Source organism: Arachis ipaensis, chromosome B3 (assembly GCF_059453495.1).
Source record: "Arachis ipaensis isolate K30076 ecotype BB chromosome B3, ASM5945349v1, whole genome shotgun sequence".
NCBI lineage: Eukaryota > Viridiplantae > Streptophyta > Magnoliopsida > Fabales > Fabaceae > Arachis > Arachis ipaensis.
Genome location: NC_142438.1, coordinates 105,149,652 through 105,167,542, shown reverse-complemented (window position 1 = coordinate 105,167,542; position 17,891 = coordinate 105,149,652). Strand labels below are relative to the sequence as shown.

At 38.8% G+C, this 17,891-nt stretch overlaps 2 protein-coding genes across 2 annotated transcripts; both read right to left on the bottom strand.

Moving 5' to 3' along the window:
- Nucleotides 1-13,282: 13,282 nt before the first annotated feature.
- LOC148571902 (uncharacterized) lies at nucleotides 13,283-13,863 on the bottom strand. The gene is made up of 2 exons (XM_088507342.1): nucleotides 13,659-13,863; nucleotides 13,283-13,578 (listed from the first exon to the last, which is right to left on the bottom strand). Exons 1-2 carry the CDS (start codon nucleotides 13,861-13,863, stop codon nucleotides 13,283-13,285), a joined length of 501 nt encoding a protein of 166 aa, XP_088363468.1.
- Nucleotides 13,864-16,827: 2,964 nt separating this feature from the next.
- Nucleotides 16,828-17,587, bottom strand: LOC107634552 (arabinogalactan protein 41). The gene is made up of 2 exons (XM_088507091.1): nucleotides 17,308-17,587; nucleotides 16,828-17,170 (listed from the first exon to the last, which is right to left on the bottom strand). The coding sequence occupies exons 1-2, from the start codon at nucleotides 17,435-17,437 to the stop codon at nucleotides 17,073-17,075; spliced, it is 228 nt and encodes a 75-aa protein (XP_088363217.1). The 5' UTR covers nucleotides 17,438-17,587; the 3' UTR covers nucleotides 16,828-17,072.
- Nucleotides 17,588-17,891: the final 304 nt, after the last annotated feature.

The following is a 17,891-nucleotide window of genomic DNA, read 5'->3' as shown; positions in this document are numbered from 1 at the left end:
GATGGGTGCAAAGGCAAGGTCTGGGACCCCGAAATTCAATCTAGAAATCAGTACTCTTGGGGCCTTGTCACTTATTTTAACTTACTTAAAGGCTTTCTGCGCCAAGTTTGGGACCCCGGAGGTTATTGGAGATACAAACATTGGTGGAGATTCCTCGATGAATACAAGCATAAGCCACCATAACAGGAAGCTCATCAAATGTCCAACTTAAGGACTCTAACTAAAAGTGCTAGGTGGGAGACAACCCACCATGTATGATCGTTCATTTTCCATTTTCATTTAGTTTTATTTGTTTTTGAATTTTATTTTATTTTGTTATATTGAACCTGGAGTTTTGCATCACATTCATATTAACACTGCATTCTGCATCTTTTCAGACTTTAAAAAAAAAAGCGAGCACGCGACGCGACCGCATCAGCGACGCGTCCGCGTTGCAAGGAGATAGGAGACAAAATTAATATGAACAGAGAGTTTCGCAGGAGCAGTGCTGGAGGCGTGCCAGTGGCACAAATCGCCCCACGTGACCGCGTCAACCACACGACCGCGTCATATGGGAATAATGGTCTCCCACGCGACCCCGTCACCCACGCGGCCGCGTGACCTGAAATCGGCGTAAAAAAGGGTGCATGGCCGAAAGTTGAGCTGGAGTTGGGCTGGAATCGTGCTGGAAGCCCAAGCCCTCCCACGCGAATGCGTACCCCACGCGTCCGCGTCATATTGGAAATAAGGCCACCCGCGCGATCGCGTCGACCACGCGACCGCGTCACCCTGGATTTTGGCAATACTAAGTTTTGAACAGAGAGTTGTGCGACCGTGAGGCTGCACTCGCGCCACTAGCACAAATCAAGTTACGCGATCGCGTGCCCTACGCGTCCGCGTCGCCTAACCTTAATTGCGCAGCACGCGACCGCGTCACCCACGCGACCGCGTCGCCAGCGTCGCACAACCTATCCAGATTAGTGCCAATTTTCTTATCTTCTCTTTTATAATCCTAATTTCTTCCTTCTCTCTCCTTTCTCACTTTCTTTTTCTTCTTCTCATCCTTTTTCCCTCTCATTTTATTTTACTTCATTTATTTGCGTATTTCATTCATTGCATTATTCTCATTGGTGTTGGAGTTTTATTTAGATAAGTGCCTTAATTTATTTGAGCAGATGGCTATTCTGAGGAGAGATTTGACAATTGACATTTATTCATGGCTCTCTTATACATTTGGATTACATTATTTTCATCCCTATTTTAACTTGCACACCCAGTGCTTGTGAAAAAAGCTTTTATGGCATTTTAAATCTTATTTTATTTTACTCTTTCACTTGCATGCCTCTTTTTCACAACACTTGTGCTCCACATGTATTTGGGATTATCATTCAAAATTGTCATCATTACACATGCTCTTTAATTCAGCACATTTATTACTTGATGCTTGAGCTATGCTTCTCATGCCTATTATTTGCATGTTTTAATCCTCTTGCATCTTATTATTTTGAATTGCCCCTTTTTGATCTTTATTGTTGTCTTTCCTACATGTTGTAGCTACCATGTAGATGGACTATCATCTTTCCTTTGGCATTCCTTATCACTTGGAATTTCCTCCCTTCCGGTCTTAGTTTTCTATATTTCACACTCTTCCTTTTTCTTCTTCCTTAGGCATGGGTACCAAGAAAGGAAAAGAGAAGACCACTGACAAGACACCAGCAAGGAAAGGAACCAAGAGATCTCCAATTAAGGCGCCTCCATCTACAAGCGTCAGTTGGAGCAACCCGTCCACCTGCACATCTCAGCATGCACCGAGGACGGTGCAATCTTTAAGTGTGGCGAGGTCGATACCAATCTCCATGGGTTAGTACTTTCCTGTCTCAAACACCAATATTTTATTTTCTTTGTTAATTGTTGCATTTGCGTATTTAATTGCATGTTTATTTGAATTTTACATTTAGTTACTGCTTGGTTAAAATAATAAGTTTCTTCTTAAGATCCTATTTTTTGAAAATTTTCACTAATTTAAAAACCAAAATTTTTGTGTTAAACTTGTTTGAAGTTGTACTTGGAACATGATTTTTGAGCCAAAGAACACACAACCTGTGAGACTTTGAGCTTATTTACATGGTTATATTATTTAACCATAAATATTTTATTCATGTGTGTTTCCTTCTCTATGATTGTAATCTGTATTTTATTCCAGTCTATATGTCCATTATTTAGTGTATTTACATGCTTGCATATGATTGAGGCCATTATTTGATTTTAGCTCACTTATCCCAAATAAGCCTACCCTTTAAATCATCCTTGTCAGCCACTTTGAGCCTTTTAATCCCCATTTATTCTATATTTTACCACATCACTAGCCTTAAGCAAAAAAACAATTAAATATCCCAATTGAATATTTGGTTAGCTTAAGATAGGGATTGCGTAACAATTAAGCGTGGGAAAACCATGGGAACATGGGTTAATAAGGCAATGTGTTATATTTTTAATTTGATAAAATATTTGGAATTTGGGTACCTACTCATGTGAGACTAGAAAAATTAAAAATCCATGTGCATTGATAAGTTATGTTTATTTTTCTAAAAAAAAAAGAGAGAAAAGAAAAGAAAAAGTGCAAATTAAATAAGGGGACAAAATTACCCCAATGTTAAGTTAATGAAAAATCAATGCACATGTGATAAATTAAAAAGAAAAAGTTGATACATGAGTATGTGATGTAAAAGTGGGAATTTTGGGCAGCTAGGCATGAATTAGAATTATATAGAGTATATGTATGTTAGGTAAAAGTTTAGGTTAATTAAAGATTCAATTTATAAAGCTCGCTTAGCCATATATATACCTTTACCCTTATCTTAGCCCCATTACAACCTTGAAAAAGACCTCATGATGTTTGCATTGGTATATTAAAAATTGTTGATTGGTTAGACGAAGAACAAGGTTTAGAAAGCATGATTAGAGAAGACTAGAGTGAATTACCCTATACACCTAAGAGATTAGAGTGATATACACTTCCAGTGAGGGTTCAGTGCTTAAATTCTATGTTCCCTGCTTTCATGGGCTATCTTCTTACAAGTTTACTTGCTTTTTATTATCTGATTTGAATTAGTGGAAATTGGTTTGTATTTGTCTTGGAGAACTTATTTACTCTTAACCAAGTAAGTAAAAGCATTTAGCATGTAGTTGCTTTCATAGGTTTCATTTCATACCATTCCTCTTCATCTTTATAGCTTCTCTTGAGCTTAGCATGAGGACATGCTAGTGTTTAAGTGTGGGGAGGTTGATAAACCACTATTTTATGGTTTATCTTGTGCTCAATTGAGTGGTTTTTATCTACTCTTTACCCACTTATTCATACTATTTGCATGGTTTTACATTTGCCTTCCTAATTATGTGCTTTGATTGAAAACATGCTTCTTTGATCTCATATTTGCTTATTATTAATCCTCTCTTATTACCATTAGATGCCTTGATATGTGTGTTAAGTGTTTTCAGATATTATAAGGCAGGAATGGCTTGGAGGATAGGAAGAAAGCATGCAAAAGTGGAAGGAATACAAGAAGTTGGAGAAATAGCTAAGCTGTCCAGCCTGACCTTTGCACACTCAAACAGCAACTTTAGCTACAGAGGTCGAAATGACGCGGTTCCAGTTGCGTTCGAAAGCTAACGTCCGGGGCTTCGATTTGATATATAATATGCTATTATTCCCCTGACTCTAGGTGACGCGACCGCGTGATCTATGCGGCCGCATCGCAGTGACAGAAATCAACGTGTTTGAATTCTTCTTCAGCGATTTCTGGGCTGTTTTCGACCAAGTTCGCGGCCCAGAAAACACAGAGTAGAGGCTATAAAGTGGGGGACTGCATCCATTCAGGAGGAGGCTTCCAAATTCACAATTTTAGGAGTAGATGTAGTTTTTAGAGAGAGAGATTCTCTCCTCTCTCTTAGGATTAGGATTTAGGATTTCTCTTAGTTTTAGGAGTGACTCTCAATCCCAGGTTCTTTATTTTTATTTATTTTTCCAATTTAATTTATGAATTCTCATGTTATGATTTGAACATTTTATTTAATATAATTTGAAGTATTTCAGACTTATGATTGCTCTCTTTAATTTATTAATGCCCTGTGTTTACCCAAATTATTTTCATTCAAGTAGGATTTCTTCTCTTTTGGCTTTGGTTGAGACATTGGTAACTCTTGAGTTATCAAACTCATTGTTGATTGAAAATTGGAATTAATTTGTCCACCTGACTTAACTTCATAGTTAGAGGTTAATAAGGTGGGGGAAGAATCCAATTCTCATCACAATTGATAAGGATAACTAGGATAGGACCTCCAGTTCTCCATACCTTGCCAAGAGTTTATTTTTATTGTTATTATTTTATTTCCTCTGCCATTTACTATTGTTGCTTCTTATCTTATACATTAATAAAACCCCAAATTTACAATCTCCATAACCAATAATAAGAACATACTTCCCTGCAATTCCTTGAGAAGACGACCTGAGGTTTGAATACTCGGTTATCAATTTCAAAGGGGTTTGTTACTTGTGACAACCAAAACGTTTGTACGAAGGGATTTCTGTCGGTTTAGAGACTATATCTACAACGCGACTGTTTTTATGACATTCTTTACTGGCAGCCCCCACAAGTCCTATGGGCATATCGAACAACTCCACACTCCACTACAAAGGAATCACCTTTCTGATTGGCTTACGGAATGGAGGCAATGATCCCGGTTGAAATTGAAGTAGGATCCCCCAGAATGATCTACTACAATGAAGAGGCCAACTCCCAACTCCAAAGGAAAGAGCTCAACCTACTTCTAGAAATCCGAGAAAGAGCTCGGATCAGGGAGGAGGCGTTAAAACGTCGAATGGCCTCAAGATATAATCGGAAGGTAGTACAGCGAAGCTTCGCCAACAACGACCTCATCCTAATCCGAAATTATATCGAACCAAGTCGACCAGGAGAGGGGAAGCTAGCAGCTAACTGGAAAGGATCCTACCGAGTCACAGAGGTACTAGGAAAAGGCTACTACAGGGTGTCCAAACTCGAGGGGTGAGAGCTACCAAGGTCATGGCACGCTTGCAACCTAAGAAGGTATTACAGTTAGGAGGTAATAAAGATCTTAGGTCAATGTGCACTCTTTTTTCCTGAAAAGGTTTTCTAACGAAGCACCAAGCCAAGATCTATAAAATTGCTTGACTTAGAGGGGTAAACACCCACATGTATATATTTTATTTGCCTATATGTCTACTTTCTATTGGAATAAAACTTTTCAGATTCTATACAAAGTTTCTCTACCGAGACGCATTAATCTGAACGCAAAAATTCATCGCCCGATTACAAAGCTACAGGTCGGCAAGGTGAAAACCAAATTCACCGTTCAACCACGATGAAAATTGAATTCATCGTCCAAAGTTCTACAAAAGCCGGCGAGGTGAAAACCGAATTCACCACCCGACTTCGACAAGGTCGGCAAAGTGAGAACCAAACTCACCACCCGACTTAGGCAAGATGAAAAAGCGAAAAAAACATGTTAATGCAAGAAGTTATAAAAAGTAATCTATAGAAAGAGGTTTGACGAGGTCTGAGAAAAAATAGATTGCTAAAAATAACTTAGAATGGACCGACATGAAGAAGTCGGACCAATCGACATGAAAGCTACAAAAGTTATAAAAAGTAATCCATAGAAAGAGGCCTAACGAGGTCTGAGAAAAAATGGATTGCTAAAAATAACTTAGAATGGACCGACATAAAGAAGTCGGACCAATCGACATGAAAGCTACAAAAGTTATAAAAAGTAATCCATAAAAAGAGGCCTGACGAGGTCTGAGAAAAAATGGATTGCTAAAAATAACTTAGAATGGACCGACATGAAGAAGTCGGACCAATCGACATGAAAGCTACAAAATTTATAAAAAGTAATCCATAGAAAGAGGCCTGACGAGGTCTGAGAAAAAATGGATTGCTAAAAATAACTTAGAATAGACCGACATGAAGAAGTCAGACCAATCAATCAAAGCGACAAAGTTATAAAAAGTAATCCATAGAAAGAGGCCTAGCCAACCCTGATTAAAAATGGATTACTAAAAATAACTTAAAAAGAATCAACAAGCGAAGTCGGCCAATGAAAGCTACAGATTGGACCGACAAAAAAAGTCGGACCAATAAAAGCTACAGCTCAGATCGACACAAGAAGTCGACCAACAAAAGGTGTGCGCTAGAAGGGACACAGCTCAGTCCAAAAAGCCACGACCTCATGATCACACGACAAAGCTACTAAAAGTATTCTATGAGAATGCAGACTACAAAAAAGTCATCAGACAAGTCATCACAATCAACAAAAAAGATGTCGGATAACCAAATCTCGATACCTTACAGAGGATCTACAAAAATCCCCAAAAAGACAGCCAGCATGTCAAAGAAAACAAGGCTATCATTAAAGAAACTCAGGAGGCAACCTGGAAGAGGACCTCAAGAGTTCAGAGGAACTTTGTTTATCTACCAAAGTTGCATAGAAGCAACTAAAAGTCAAAGGAACCAAGTTATAAACTAAAGTTACAAGAAGTAGAGTTCAAAAGCCCACAAGTCGGGCTGTGGAGATAAAAACACATAATTCATAAGGGGTGCAAGGTTTCCCTAGTAGCAGCGTCAGAAGGCAGAAGAATGATATTCACAGGGACAGCATCCACGGTCCCATCCTCACGATTGAGTATCTCACAATCCGGATCGAGTTGGGGACGGTCAACCTCGGCAGTAGGATTTGAGGAAGTCGTAGTGGTAGAGGCTTTGACTGGCGGCACAGGGGGAGGATTTTCCTCTTCATCCTCATCCAGGGCAGGGACGATTTTACCATCCTCCACAACATTGTCCAAACTAAAGAGACTCAGGTCAAGCTCGGGAGCAAGAACTTAAACCTAAGCCTTCAAGTTTTCATAGGCATCAGTCACACTGCCCACAAGATGACCCTGGAGCTCAGTGTAGTCAGCTCGAGCAGACTCCAGCCTCTCCCTGGTCTCCAGCAGCTCGCCATAAGTACCGGTATAACTCTCCTTCGACTTCTTGGCCATTTCCTCGGCCAGATTCGCAGTAGCCTCCGCAGTAACAGCCCTGGATTTCTCCTTTTCTACATCCAACTCCAGCTTAATAACTCTAGTGTCCAGCTCATCCTTCAACACTTTAATCCTGTCGTACTCCGACTTGGCTTCCAACATAAACTCCTTCGTCGCATGGACGGGAGAGTCTTGGATTGAGCGAAACAAAGCCGCACCCATATGCGCCATCCGAACACTACTTCTGGTAATGAAATCCAGATGGTGTAGGATGGACACATCGTCCATAGGAAGTCGGCCATAAGGGGCGATCTGGTTATCGACAAACCCCACAGCATCAAAGTCAGGGGCATCCAGATTATAAGGTTCAACAGTCTTCTGCTTCTTTGGAGGAGGACCAGTAGCAGAGGGAGAGGCAGCACCAGAGGTCGGCTGGGAAGGATCAGAAGGATCCAAATGAACCTGGGGAGTTGGGATGATCTTCCTCGGCCCAGAAGTATCCAAGGTCGACCTTCTCAGCGTAGCATTAGAAGATCCCTCCCCAGGACCTTTGGCCGAAATGTTCTGGGTAGCAGTCGCCTTTCTCGCCCTCTTAAAAGCCTTCATGGAGTCAGTAGTCTTCACCATCTCTGAAAAAATAAAGCAGCAAAACCAAAGTTGCAAGTTAGAAAGAGATGGATTGACAAAACAAACAAAATAACAAAGACAAAGCTAAAAAGAAATCGGCAGCTACCCAATTCAGTTCGAAGGAGGGAAGGATCCCCCAAGAACATCTTTGTATCGAGATGGGGAGGCTCCCCCCCAATTTTCCTCTAGTACATGTACAAAATTCTGCTCAACCTCATCTAACATTTCCCAAGTATATCTAGACACTACCACATTCTGTTGCCAGCATAAGAGGAAGGCAGGCTCATTGTTCTATTCCAAGAAGAAAGGCCGAGCTCCTTCAACAGCTCGGACCTTGAAATAATAGTTTTTGAAATCCCTAAAAGATTCATCACACATGGAAAAAACTTTCTTTCCCTGGGCAGCTCGAAAAGAAATCTAGGAAGCCTTCTTCTTAGCTGCCCCAGGCTTCGTCAAAACAAAAAGATAAAGAAAGAGAGTTTGAGAAGGTCGGACATCCAGTTCTTGGCACAATAGTTGGAAGATTTTTATGAAGCCCCACGAGTTCGGGTGAAGCTAAGAAGGAGAAACGTTATAGGACCACAACAAGTTGGTCTCAAAGGAAGTAAAGGGAATGGTGATGTTCATTTGGTTAAAAATGTAGTCATAAGCATAAAAGAATGGGCGTTTCCCCTGAGTCAAAGAAGGAAAACAAACTCTCTCAGCAGGTTCAGGAGCTATCAACTCATAATCCTTTTCCTGATCTCTATTACTACAAACCCTGTGATGTCTCCTAAGATGCACGCAGTACTCAGAACTAACCACAAAAACGCACATCAAGATGAGGGAGTCCAGCCAGTCAGACATGCCCTCGGGGACTTTGGAGGACGTCTCGACAATATTTTTGCGAGAAGACATGGGTCAACTAGTCCTACAATGAGAAAAGGGAAAAATAGGTTACTAATAAAACAGCTCAGACAAAACAGAAAACATCTCGAACAAATATGGAGATAACTCGGACAATAGCATGCAAAAGTTAAAAGACTCAGAAACAGCAGTAAAAGGAAACCCCAAAACTTACACGAAAGTCTAGGGGCATCCTTTGGAGGCAATAACAAAGTAAGAACCCAGGAAAGGAGGGAAATCAACAGTCTATATCCCGACACCTCTCAAACAAGAAAACAACCCCCCTTTGACAGCAACACCCCACAAAGAAAGTCACAGTTCACAAAAAAGGAGTCAAAGTCACGATCTTTTCACAGTTTATCAGCAAAGGGATTTTCATCGCATCTAAAGGAAATCATCCATGCCATACAAAGCAGCATACCATCAAACATCAAACAAACCGCACAGAAATCATCAAGAAAGATACAACCTTTTTGAAATCCTTTGGAATTCACTACGTCAAACTACAAACTTATAGCCGAACAAAAATGGTGATTCATACAAATCAAAGAAACCCTCAGAGAACACATTACAGTGATAATCAGACACAACAAAAGTAGAGAAAGATGCAAACTTTTCAAAATGAATTCAAGCAAAAGATAAAAACTTTTCAAAATTAGAACAATGCAAACACGAAAAAGAACAGCGTCGAAGGTAAAAGAGAAAGAAGAAGAAAACTAACCTGCAGACAAGAAGAAGACAATCAGAGATTGAAGCAAGCGACACCGGCCAATCACCTCTCGGGTAAAAGAAAAGGGAAGCACGAAAATGCAAAAACGGAAAAAAGGAGAAGTTACAGCGAGCAAGAGAAGAGAAAATTGAAGGAAGCTTTGAAAAATTCAAAAATGAGATACAAAAGAGGGAAACAAAGGAAACAGCAAGGGAGTTAATGGGTTTTACTCTCGCACGTTCCCAAGGAAAGGCAAAACGCACGTTGCAATTAAAAAGGGGTGAGAAAAATTCTCCGCATTCAAGCCACTAAATGGAAACTCTACAATGAGATCAAGATGCTCGAGCTCGGCTTCCCCATCAAAAGAGATCGAAGTCTAAAAAAAGACACGACTCCAAAAGGAAGACCGCGCTCAAGCAGGGCACTATTCATGCCCTGAGTCGAGCTGTACGACCCGAGCTGATTAAAAGTTGACCGACCTCTTCAGGTCAGGATTACCCGAGCTCTTCTGAAAGAGCTCGGCCAAATCGCTACAAGGAGCCCAAGCAGGCCCAAATAAAGGGACATAGCCCAATCTAAAGGCAACTAAAGCCTAGAAAGATAAAGGCAGCTCCCCAGAAGACAAGATGACTTCACTCAAAGATAAAATAAGATAAGATAACTATCTTATCTCCAGGAAGGTCACTCTACACTACTATAAATACACTGGAGCACCCAGGTATAACTCATACTCTGATTCTACTAAAAACCTACTTAAAGCCCATGCTAACTTAAGCATCAGAGTCTCTTGCAGGTACCACCACCCTCTGGTGACGAAGGATCAGCAGCACCACCAAGTCCAACAGGTCGGGCACGACAGCTCCGACCACCACCGCAGATCTCGTCCGAAATCGACCTACGGTTTCAGGTAACCCTCGGAACACTCTTCTTTACATACACCGAGGACGGTGCAATCTTTAAGTGTGGGGAGGTCGAGACCGACCTCCGTGGGTAACCACTTCCTTTTCCAACATCAATTTTTAATTTTCTTTGTTAGCTAGTTGTTGCATTGCATGATAGGTTGCATGTTAGTTAGAATTTGTACATATTTTACCCATTTTTATGTTAGGACTACTTGGTTAGAGTGATGATTTCCCTTCCAAGAAAACTGTTTTAGGGCACCCTACCAATTTGAAATAAAATTTTTGTGTTGAACTTGCTTGAAGGAATTCATTTTGGAACATGATTTTTGAGCTAAGAACACATAAGCATGTGAGTTTTGAGCCCAATTGTGTGGTTACATCATATAACCACTTATTTCCATTCTTGTGTGCATTATTCTCTTTCTATGATTGCAATCTTTGATTTGTTTGATTCTTTATGTCCATTATTTTGTGTATGAATGCATTTATATCATTGAGGCCGTTATTTCAATAGCTCACTTACACAAATAGCCTTACCCTTTTATCCACCTTTGTTAGCCAATTTTGAGCAGATGTTAATCCCCTTTTTTTCTTAATTTTAGCACATCACTACCCCTAAGTAAAAAATAATAAATATCCTTAATTTGGATCTTTGATTAGCTTAGGTTAGTGAAAGTGTTTATCAATTAAGTGTGGGAAAGTTTAGGAACATTAGTAGAGGTAAAAGTGTGTTTTTGTATTTTTTATTGAAGATATTGAGAATTGGTACATACTCATGTATTGAATGTTTAAACCATATGCATTGGTACCTTTGTGTATACTTTATTGAAAAAAAATATGGAAAAGAAAAAGAAAAGAAAAGAAAAATAAAAGAAAGAAAAAATATATAGAAAAAGAAAGTAATAAAAAAGGGACAAAATACCCCAAGACGAAGCCAATAATAACCAATACATATGGGTTGTGAATTAAAAGAGAATGCATGAGTGTGTGAAAAGTGAATAAATGGGTAGCTAGGTATTGTATTAGAATTGTATAGGTTGTTATGTGTGTTGGGTGAGAGCTTAAGTTAGTCAAAGATGCAAATTTCAAGCTCACTTAGCCATGTATATATCCTTACCTTTACCCTAGCCCCATTACAACCCATAAATAAGTCATCATGATAAATGTATGCATACATTGAATAATTATTGTTAGATGAAAAACAAATCTTGGAAAGCATGATTAGAAGAGAATTGAGTGAATCAACCCTATACACTAGAGCAACTAGAGTGGATACACTTTCGGTGAGTGTTCGATGCTCAATTCCATGTTCCTGGCTTTCACGAGCTTTCTTCTTGCAAGTTTGTTTATACTTCATTTTTATATTTGAATTGGTGGAATGCATGAATCATCATACTATGTTAGCCCTACATGTTCATATGAGTTCTTGGAGATTGATTCACTTTTAACCAAGTAGGTAGAAGCATATTGCATTTAGTTGCATGCATGTAGATAGGTGCATATAATTTATTTGCACTGAATAAACGTTCATACCCCATTTCTAGTCTTTCTTAATTTAGCATGAGGACATGCTTAGTTTAAGTGTGGGGAGATTTGATAAACCCCAATTTTGTGGTTTATCTTGTGTTGAATTTAGGGGATTTTATCAACTTTTCTCACATTTATTCAATAAAATAGCATGGTTTTGTGAATTTCTCCTAATTTGTGCTTAAAAGTGAAAACATGCTTTTTAGGCCCTAAAATTGCTAAATTTAATTGACTTTAATTCCATTCGATACCTTGATATGTTTGTTAAGTGATTTTAGGATTAGAAGGCAAAGATTGGATTGAAGGAATGAAGAAAAAGCATGCAAAAATGGAGAATCATGAAGAGATGAGGATTTGCTTAACTCAAGGCCACGCGCACGCGTCATCCACGCGTACGCGTGAAAACGAGATTCGCCATCGACACGCATGCGACACCCACTCTTACGCGTGAAAAGGAAATTTGCCATTGATGCGTACGCGTGACCCATGCGTACGCGTGACAAGCGGCACGTGACCTAAATAAAGGCAATACGCTGGGGACGATTTCTGAGCTCAAGGAGGCCTAAATCCAACTCATTTCTGATGCTTTTGAACCCAAGGATTGCAAGGGAATGGGGGGAGTAGTCATAGTATAGTTTTTCATCATGTTTTAGGTTAGAATTCTAGAGAGAGAAGCTCTCCCTTCTCTCTAGAATTTAGGGTAGTTTAGGTTAAATTTTCTTAGATTCAACTTTTAATTCTTGTTTTATTTTAGTTTTCCTTTACTTTTATTTGTTCTAGCACCTTGGTTTATCTACATCTCTTGTTAATCTCTTATTTTGCTCTCTTTTATGTTGATGAACCCTTGTTAGATTTTAATTCCCTTTTAATGCAATTATATGTTTCCATGTCTTTTTATGTTTATCTTCATTGCTATTGTTGATTTCTTGTTTGTGTTAGTTATGTGTTCCATTAATTCTTGCAATTTATAATGTTTACTTTTGTTGCACTCTAGGTGTTTGATGAAATGCTTTCACTAGTTTTAGAGTAGTTTTTTGTACTCTTGGCCTAGGCTAAGGGAATTGGGTGACCTTGAGTTATTTGGTTTCATTGAATTGGTGATTTGAGAATCCTTAGTGGTCAATTTGATACCCATTAATACTAGCCTATTACTAAGTCAATTAGTAGCTAGGTTGGGACTTATGGGTTGATGTTGATCAAGCCTATTTGACGTACTTCAAGCATAGAAGTAGACTTTTGATGTATCTCAAGCATGGAAGTAGACTTGATGGGTTGGTCCCTCATAATTGTCAACACATGATTTGTAGACAAGGATGGTGATCTCAATTTCCATGCCTTAGCCAAGAGTTCATTTCATTCTCTTTATTAGTTAATTGTCATTTATATTCTTATTATTTACTTTTCTTGTAATTATCAAATCAAACCCCTTGCCCCTTTATAGCCAATAATTGAGCACTTCATTGCAATTCCTTGTGAGACGACCCGAGGTTTGAATACTTCGGTTTATTTTATTGGGGTTTGTACTTGTGACAACCAATATTAAAACTTTGATTGAGTATTGTTTGTTGGTTGGGAACTATACTAGCAACGGAATTATTTTGTGAGAATTTCTAACCGACGATAACCCTTTTTCACGTGACATTCTGATAGTGATAGTGAGAGTGTTACACCCAACAACCTTTTTTCTGTATCAAGATGGCTCGGATAAGCCAGTCGCACCCACGCGCCATACGTCTTGCATTTTTCATAGAACGTCTGTGGCTCAGACTCATACACATTGTAGTCGACTCCTCTAAAGATAGTGTAACTTCTAATTGCTGTGACGACCAACTTTCTAGAACTATATTTCATTCCGATCCTGAATTCCCCGTCCTCAGGATCAGCAATGCCTACACAAAGAAGAAATCATAACTCATTGATCCATCTAAAATATAAATTAAGAAAAATGTATTTTTCACTCATCATGTACCTATGTTTGCATATTCTGGAAATTTTGGTGCATGCATGGCGTCAAGATCCAAGTTACACATAAAAGGTGGAACGTCCATTGGTTGATTAACTGCAGGAGGAACCACTACATTCTCCATTGCTGCCTCAACTCCCATATCACCATCCTCGTCTTCGTCGCCAGCTTCATAAGTAGCTTCGAAGTTCTCTTCATTATCACTGTTCATTCTTTTGTACACTTCAGTTCAATCATCCTTTATATCTAAGTCATTTTGAATCCCATCTGCCTCTATGTTTTTAAACTCAACATATAGCTCAATCTTTGGCTGTCGCACCTGAGTCTGCTGGTGAATATAGAACATATTCTGCATACTCGCTTCGTCAATTATTGGCATAATATCAAACTGTATTAGACCACCAAAAATTATAATGGGATTCCAGTACATAATACTGCTCACTCTCGTCAACATATCATTCTCCATGCTTTGACAGAGACTGTTCTGAAGCTCCATGAATGTCATGATGCATGGAACCACAAACGAAAACGGATTCTCATACACAAATCTCACTCCCTCATGAGTATTCCGTATAATCTCACTGTTGCGATACACTACCAAATTTGCAGTACCCTCCATCACACCAAAAACACACTCAAACAATTCTCTTTGCAATGAAATGGTACTGAACTTTTCCTTATAGCGAGAGAGCACTCAACATGCAGACCACGTGTTGCATTGCCATCGAACCAGAGAGCGACACGTCATCAATACGCCCTCCACGTGTTGTGTTGCCATCAAATCAGAGAGCGACACATCATCAACACGCCCCTACGTGTTGCATCCCATCGAATCAGACATCGACACGTCATCAACACGCCTTTCCCGTGGTGTCAGCTCGCCCTCCATGTACTGCATCAGCGTGCCCCCACGTGTTGAAGCTGTCCATTTGACAAGTTCACCAATATACAAATATACCAAAAACTCTCATTTCCATTAAGACAGCAATAAACTTTTCATATTATAAAAATAAAAAATAGCCCAAAATTGCAAATATCACTTTTAATAAAGGTGTCCATAAGTGCTTGTTTGGACACCATTAAGTTGATAAAAAATTTTAATAAAAAAAATATTTTTTAATTTTTTAGCATGTTTGGTAAATTTTTAATAATAAAAATAAAAGTATTAGAAAAATAAAAAAATATTTTTTTGAGAAATTATGATTTACATCTTTCTTTCAAAAATTTTTAACAAAAAAAATATTTTTTACGTAATAAATAAATAAATAATTACTTTTATATAATTATATCAAAATATAATTGATAAATAAATTTTTTTTTAAATAAAATATCTAAACATAAATTTTTTTTTTTATAAAATTTTTTAAAAAAAAATTTAGAAGCTGATTTAAACAAATATATATATATATATATATATATATATATATATATATATATATTTGGGGTGGGTAGGAGAACACAGTATTGACTATCGAGAATATTCTATTTCTAGAGACAAAAGTGTGGTGGTAACTGGTAAGGAAACTGGAGGAGCACACAGGAGAGCAGAACAGAGAGCTAATTGGGAGATTAGTTGAAATTAAGAGTTAAAAGAGGGTTTTACAGAGAGAGATATTGGGGCGTGGTAAAACCCTAAAAACCTAAATCGAGGATGGAATCGGGGAACGGGAAAGGGCAAGAAGCTGTGTGCGGAGAAGAAGCCCTCCAACTCCTCAATTGCGTCACTGAGACTCCCTTCAACCAAGAAAAATGCCAACACCTCTTGCATTCCTTGCGCCAATGCGTCCTCGCCAAGGTAACCAAACCCATTTCTGTTCGTCTCTTATAGAGGAGCGTTGTATTTGAATTTGGATGATAGAGCAAGAAGCTTCTTAGGCTTTGCTTTCCCAAAAACCCTCCCTTAATCTTGTTCTTTTTTTCCCTTTAAATACTGGTTTTTTTTCCCGGTATTGTTTTCTTAGTGGTGAAGAAGGAAGGAAATTTTGCTAATTTGATCTATCAATTCTCCTCCTTTTGGATTTATTTAAAACTGAAACTTTGAATAAATGACTGGATTGGCCTTATTTGATTATGCGCTTTCAAGGTTCTTTATGCCATTGCCCTTATCTTCCAACTCAATAAAGGAAATATGTTTAAGCATATTTGCACCTTTTTTGTGCTAAAGCCTAACCCTCAATTCTTTCTTGTATTTCTTTTGCTCTCTGCCTCAACAGAAAGTAAAGAAGTTTTCCTTGGCTGGACAGGATCAGCAGGAAACAAAGCCAAATAGCAAGAAGGCGTAAAGCATGTTCCATGTATTGAACTATTTATATTGCTGATCGCAAGTCTTTTCTTATTTGATACTCTGATTCGCAGGCCTTTACCATTTTCCCCTCCACTGTTCTGATGTACAGAAGCTATTCATTCAAATCTGACTTTCATTTATTCACAAATAATTGTTATTTTGCCCACTTTTTGCTTATGGGTGTAAAGTCGAATGAAAGTTATTGTTAACAGCGTGTACCTTGTTTAGCTTAACATTCAAAAATCAAAACTCTTAAAAGACATCGGAATTTATGACCTGTAGCAATACAGCTATTTCTATCCAACTACCATTAATAAAAGTTATGGCATTCTAATGGGTGGGTTTCTGGCTTTGCATGATAACTTGGATGATAACTGAATTCGTCGACGGTTCTATGGATGCTGATATGCAATTTTTACCTTATTTGATATGTTAGATGTTCTTTGAATTGTTTGAAATTATGAACAGAATCACATATATAGTGAGAGAGACTGGATAATTTCTTTTTTTAGTGTAATGTTATTTAAAGTGCTCATAACTATTAAAGATTATCTATATCAAATTTCATCTAAATAAGATATCAACGAGTGATCGAACAATTCATATTGTTTTATATTTGTTTGAATATTTTTCATTGTCGGAAAATGTTATAGAAATACGTTACTCAAATCAAATGGAAAGTAACTATCACCTGTGTAACCATGCGTGTATATACACCGAAAAGGATATAAAAATATAAGATGATACTCATGAGATTAAGAGATTTTGCCTCAACGCAAATGCAACAAAACTGTTGGTTTCATGTTGAGAGCCCTAAAACGTTGTTAAAAAAAAAAAAAACATTATGAATTGATTCTGTTGAAAAGTCATCCGGAGATGTTAGCACAATAGTTTGAAACCTTGAAAGCCAAAACAAACACACGAATTTGGTGCTTTACGTAGGAGGTAACATTGACATCCTCAGACTTACAGGGAAAATAAGAAAGCAATCCCTATTGCAAACTGTTAATGAATCCATTCATACACATAAATTGCTAAGAGAAATATACTAACATTGAGAATAACTAACGAAGCACTATCACCTAAAAAATCCACTCTCAATCCTACATCAAATTTCCTTCCTGTGTGGTTCAAATTCATAAGGTGGTGGAAAGATCAGCGGAGTGGATGAGGTACGTCAGAGCCAGAGCCAACAACATCAGCACATACGCTATCCCTTGATCTACTGACGAACCTGAAAAGACACCAACACAGACATAAGGAACAACAATGCAAGATGTTATTAGATCTGGGATGAAACGAGAGAGATCGTAGAAATCCAGATCCAGAAAAACAGAATACGGAGAAAGAGGTGGAAAGAGGGGAATGTACCGTCGCTGGTAGGGGAAGGAGCAGGGGATGGCGTCTGGGCGTGAACGGAAGCTGGGAAGGAAAGGGCGAAAATGAGAGTGGCAAGCATGGCCACGACTCCGAATCCGAATGAGAGTCTGGGAGACGCCATCTTTGTGAATTCCAAATCCAAAGCTCTCTTCTGTCTCTGTTTCTCTCTGTGTGTTGGACAAGTGCGGAAGAGAGAGAGAGAAAGAGAGAGAGAGGGAGAGAGAGTGTGTGTGTGTTTTGGAGGGTGTGGGGAAACCAATGAAGGAAGAGAGAGGGACGGCAGAGAGTGGTTTAAAAGGTTGTTACAGTTGTGAGGTTTTGGCGTGTGCGCGAGAGACAAAAGAGGAGAGAGGCAACCGCCCTATCCGGTATCCGTTTTGTTGGTCCACTGTGCTCTCTGCTCTCTGCAAACGCATGTTTGGCAGAGTGAGGGAGCCTTACGTGAAATGTCATGGAATTGGCTATGACCTAAGGCTAACATTATGAGGTTTGGTTAGGCTTAGCAAGGAACTGGATTCTCCTCATCTCTTTCTTTTACAGTCCCAGCAGCCACTCAGTCTTTTGGCCTCCATCCA

What these genes read in the sequence shown, in the direction of transcription:
- LOC148571902 (XM_088507342.1), bottom strand. Translation starts at nt 13,863, where the DNA reads ATGAACAGTGATAATGAAGAGAACTTCGAAGCTACTTATGAAGCTGGC. An exon ending in TCCAGAATATGCAAACATAG is followed by an intron (nt 13,579 to 13,658) that starts GTACATGATGAG and finishes TTCTTTGTGTAG; the next exon opens with GCATTGCTGATCCTGAGGAC.
- LOC107634552 (XM_088507091.1), bottom strand. Translation starts at nt 17,437, where the DNA reads ATGGCGTCTCCCAGACTCTCATTCGGATTCGGAGTCGTGGCCATGCTT. An exon ending in TCCTTCCCCTACCAGCGACG is followed by an intron (nt 17,171 to 17,307) that starts GTACATTCCCCT and finishes GTGTCTTTTCAG; the next exon opens with GTTCGTCAGTAGATCAAGGG.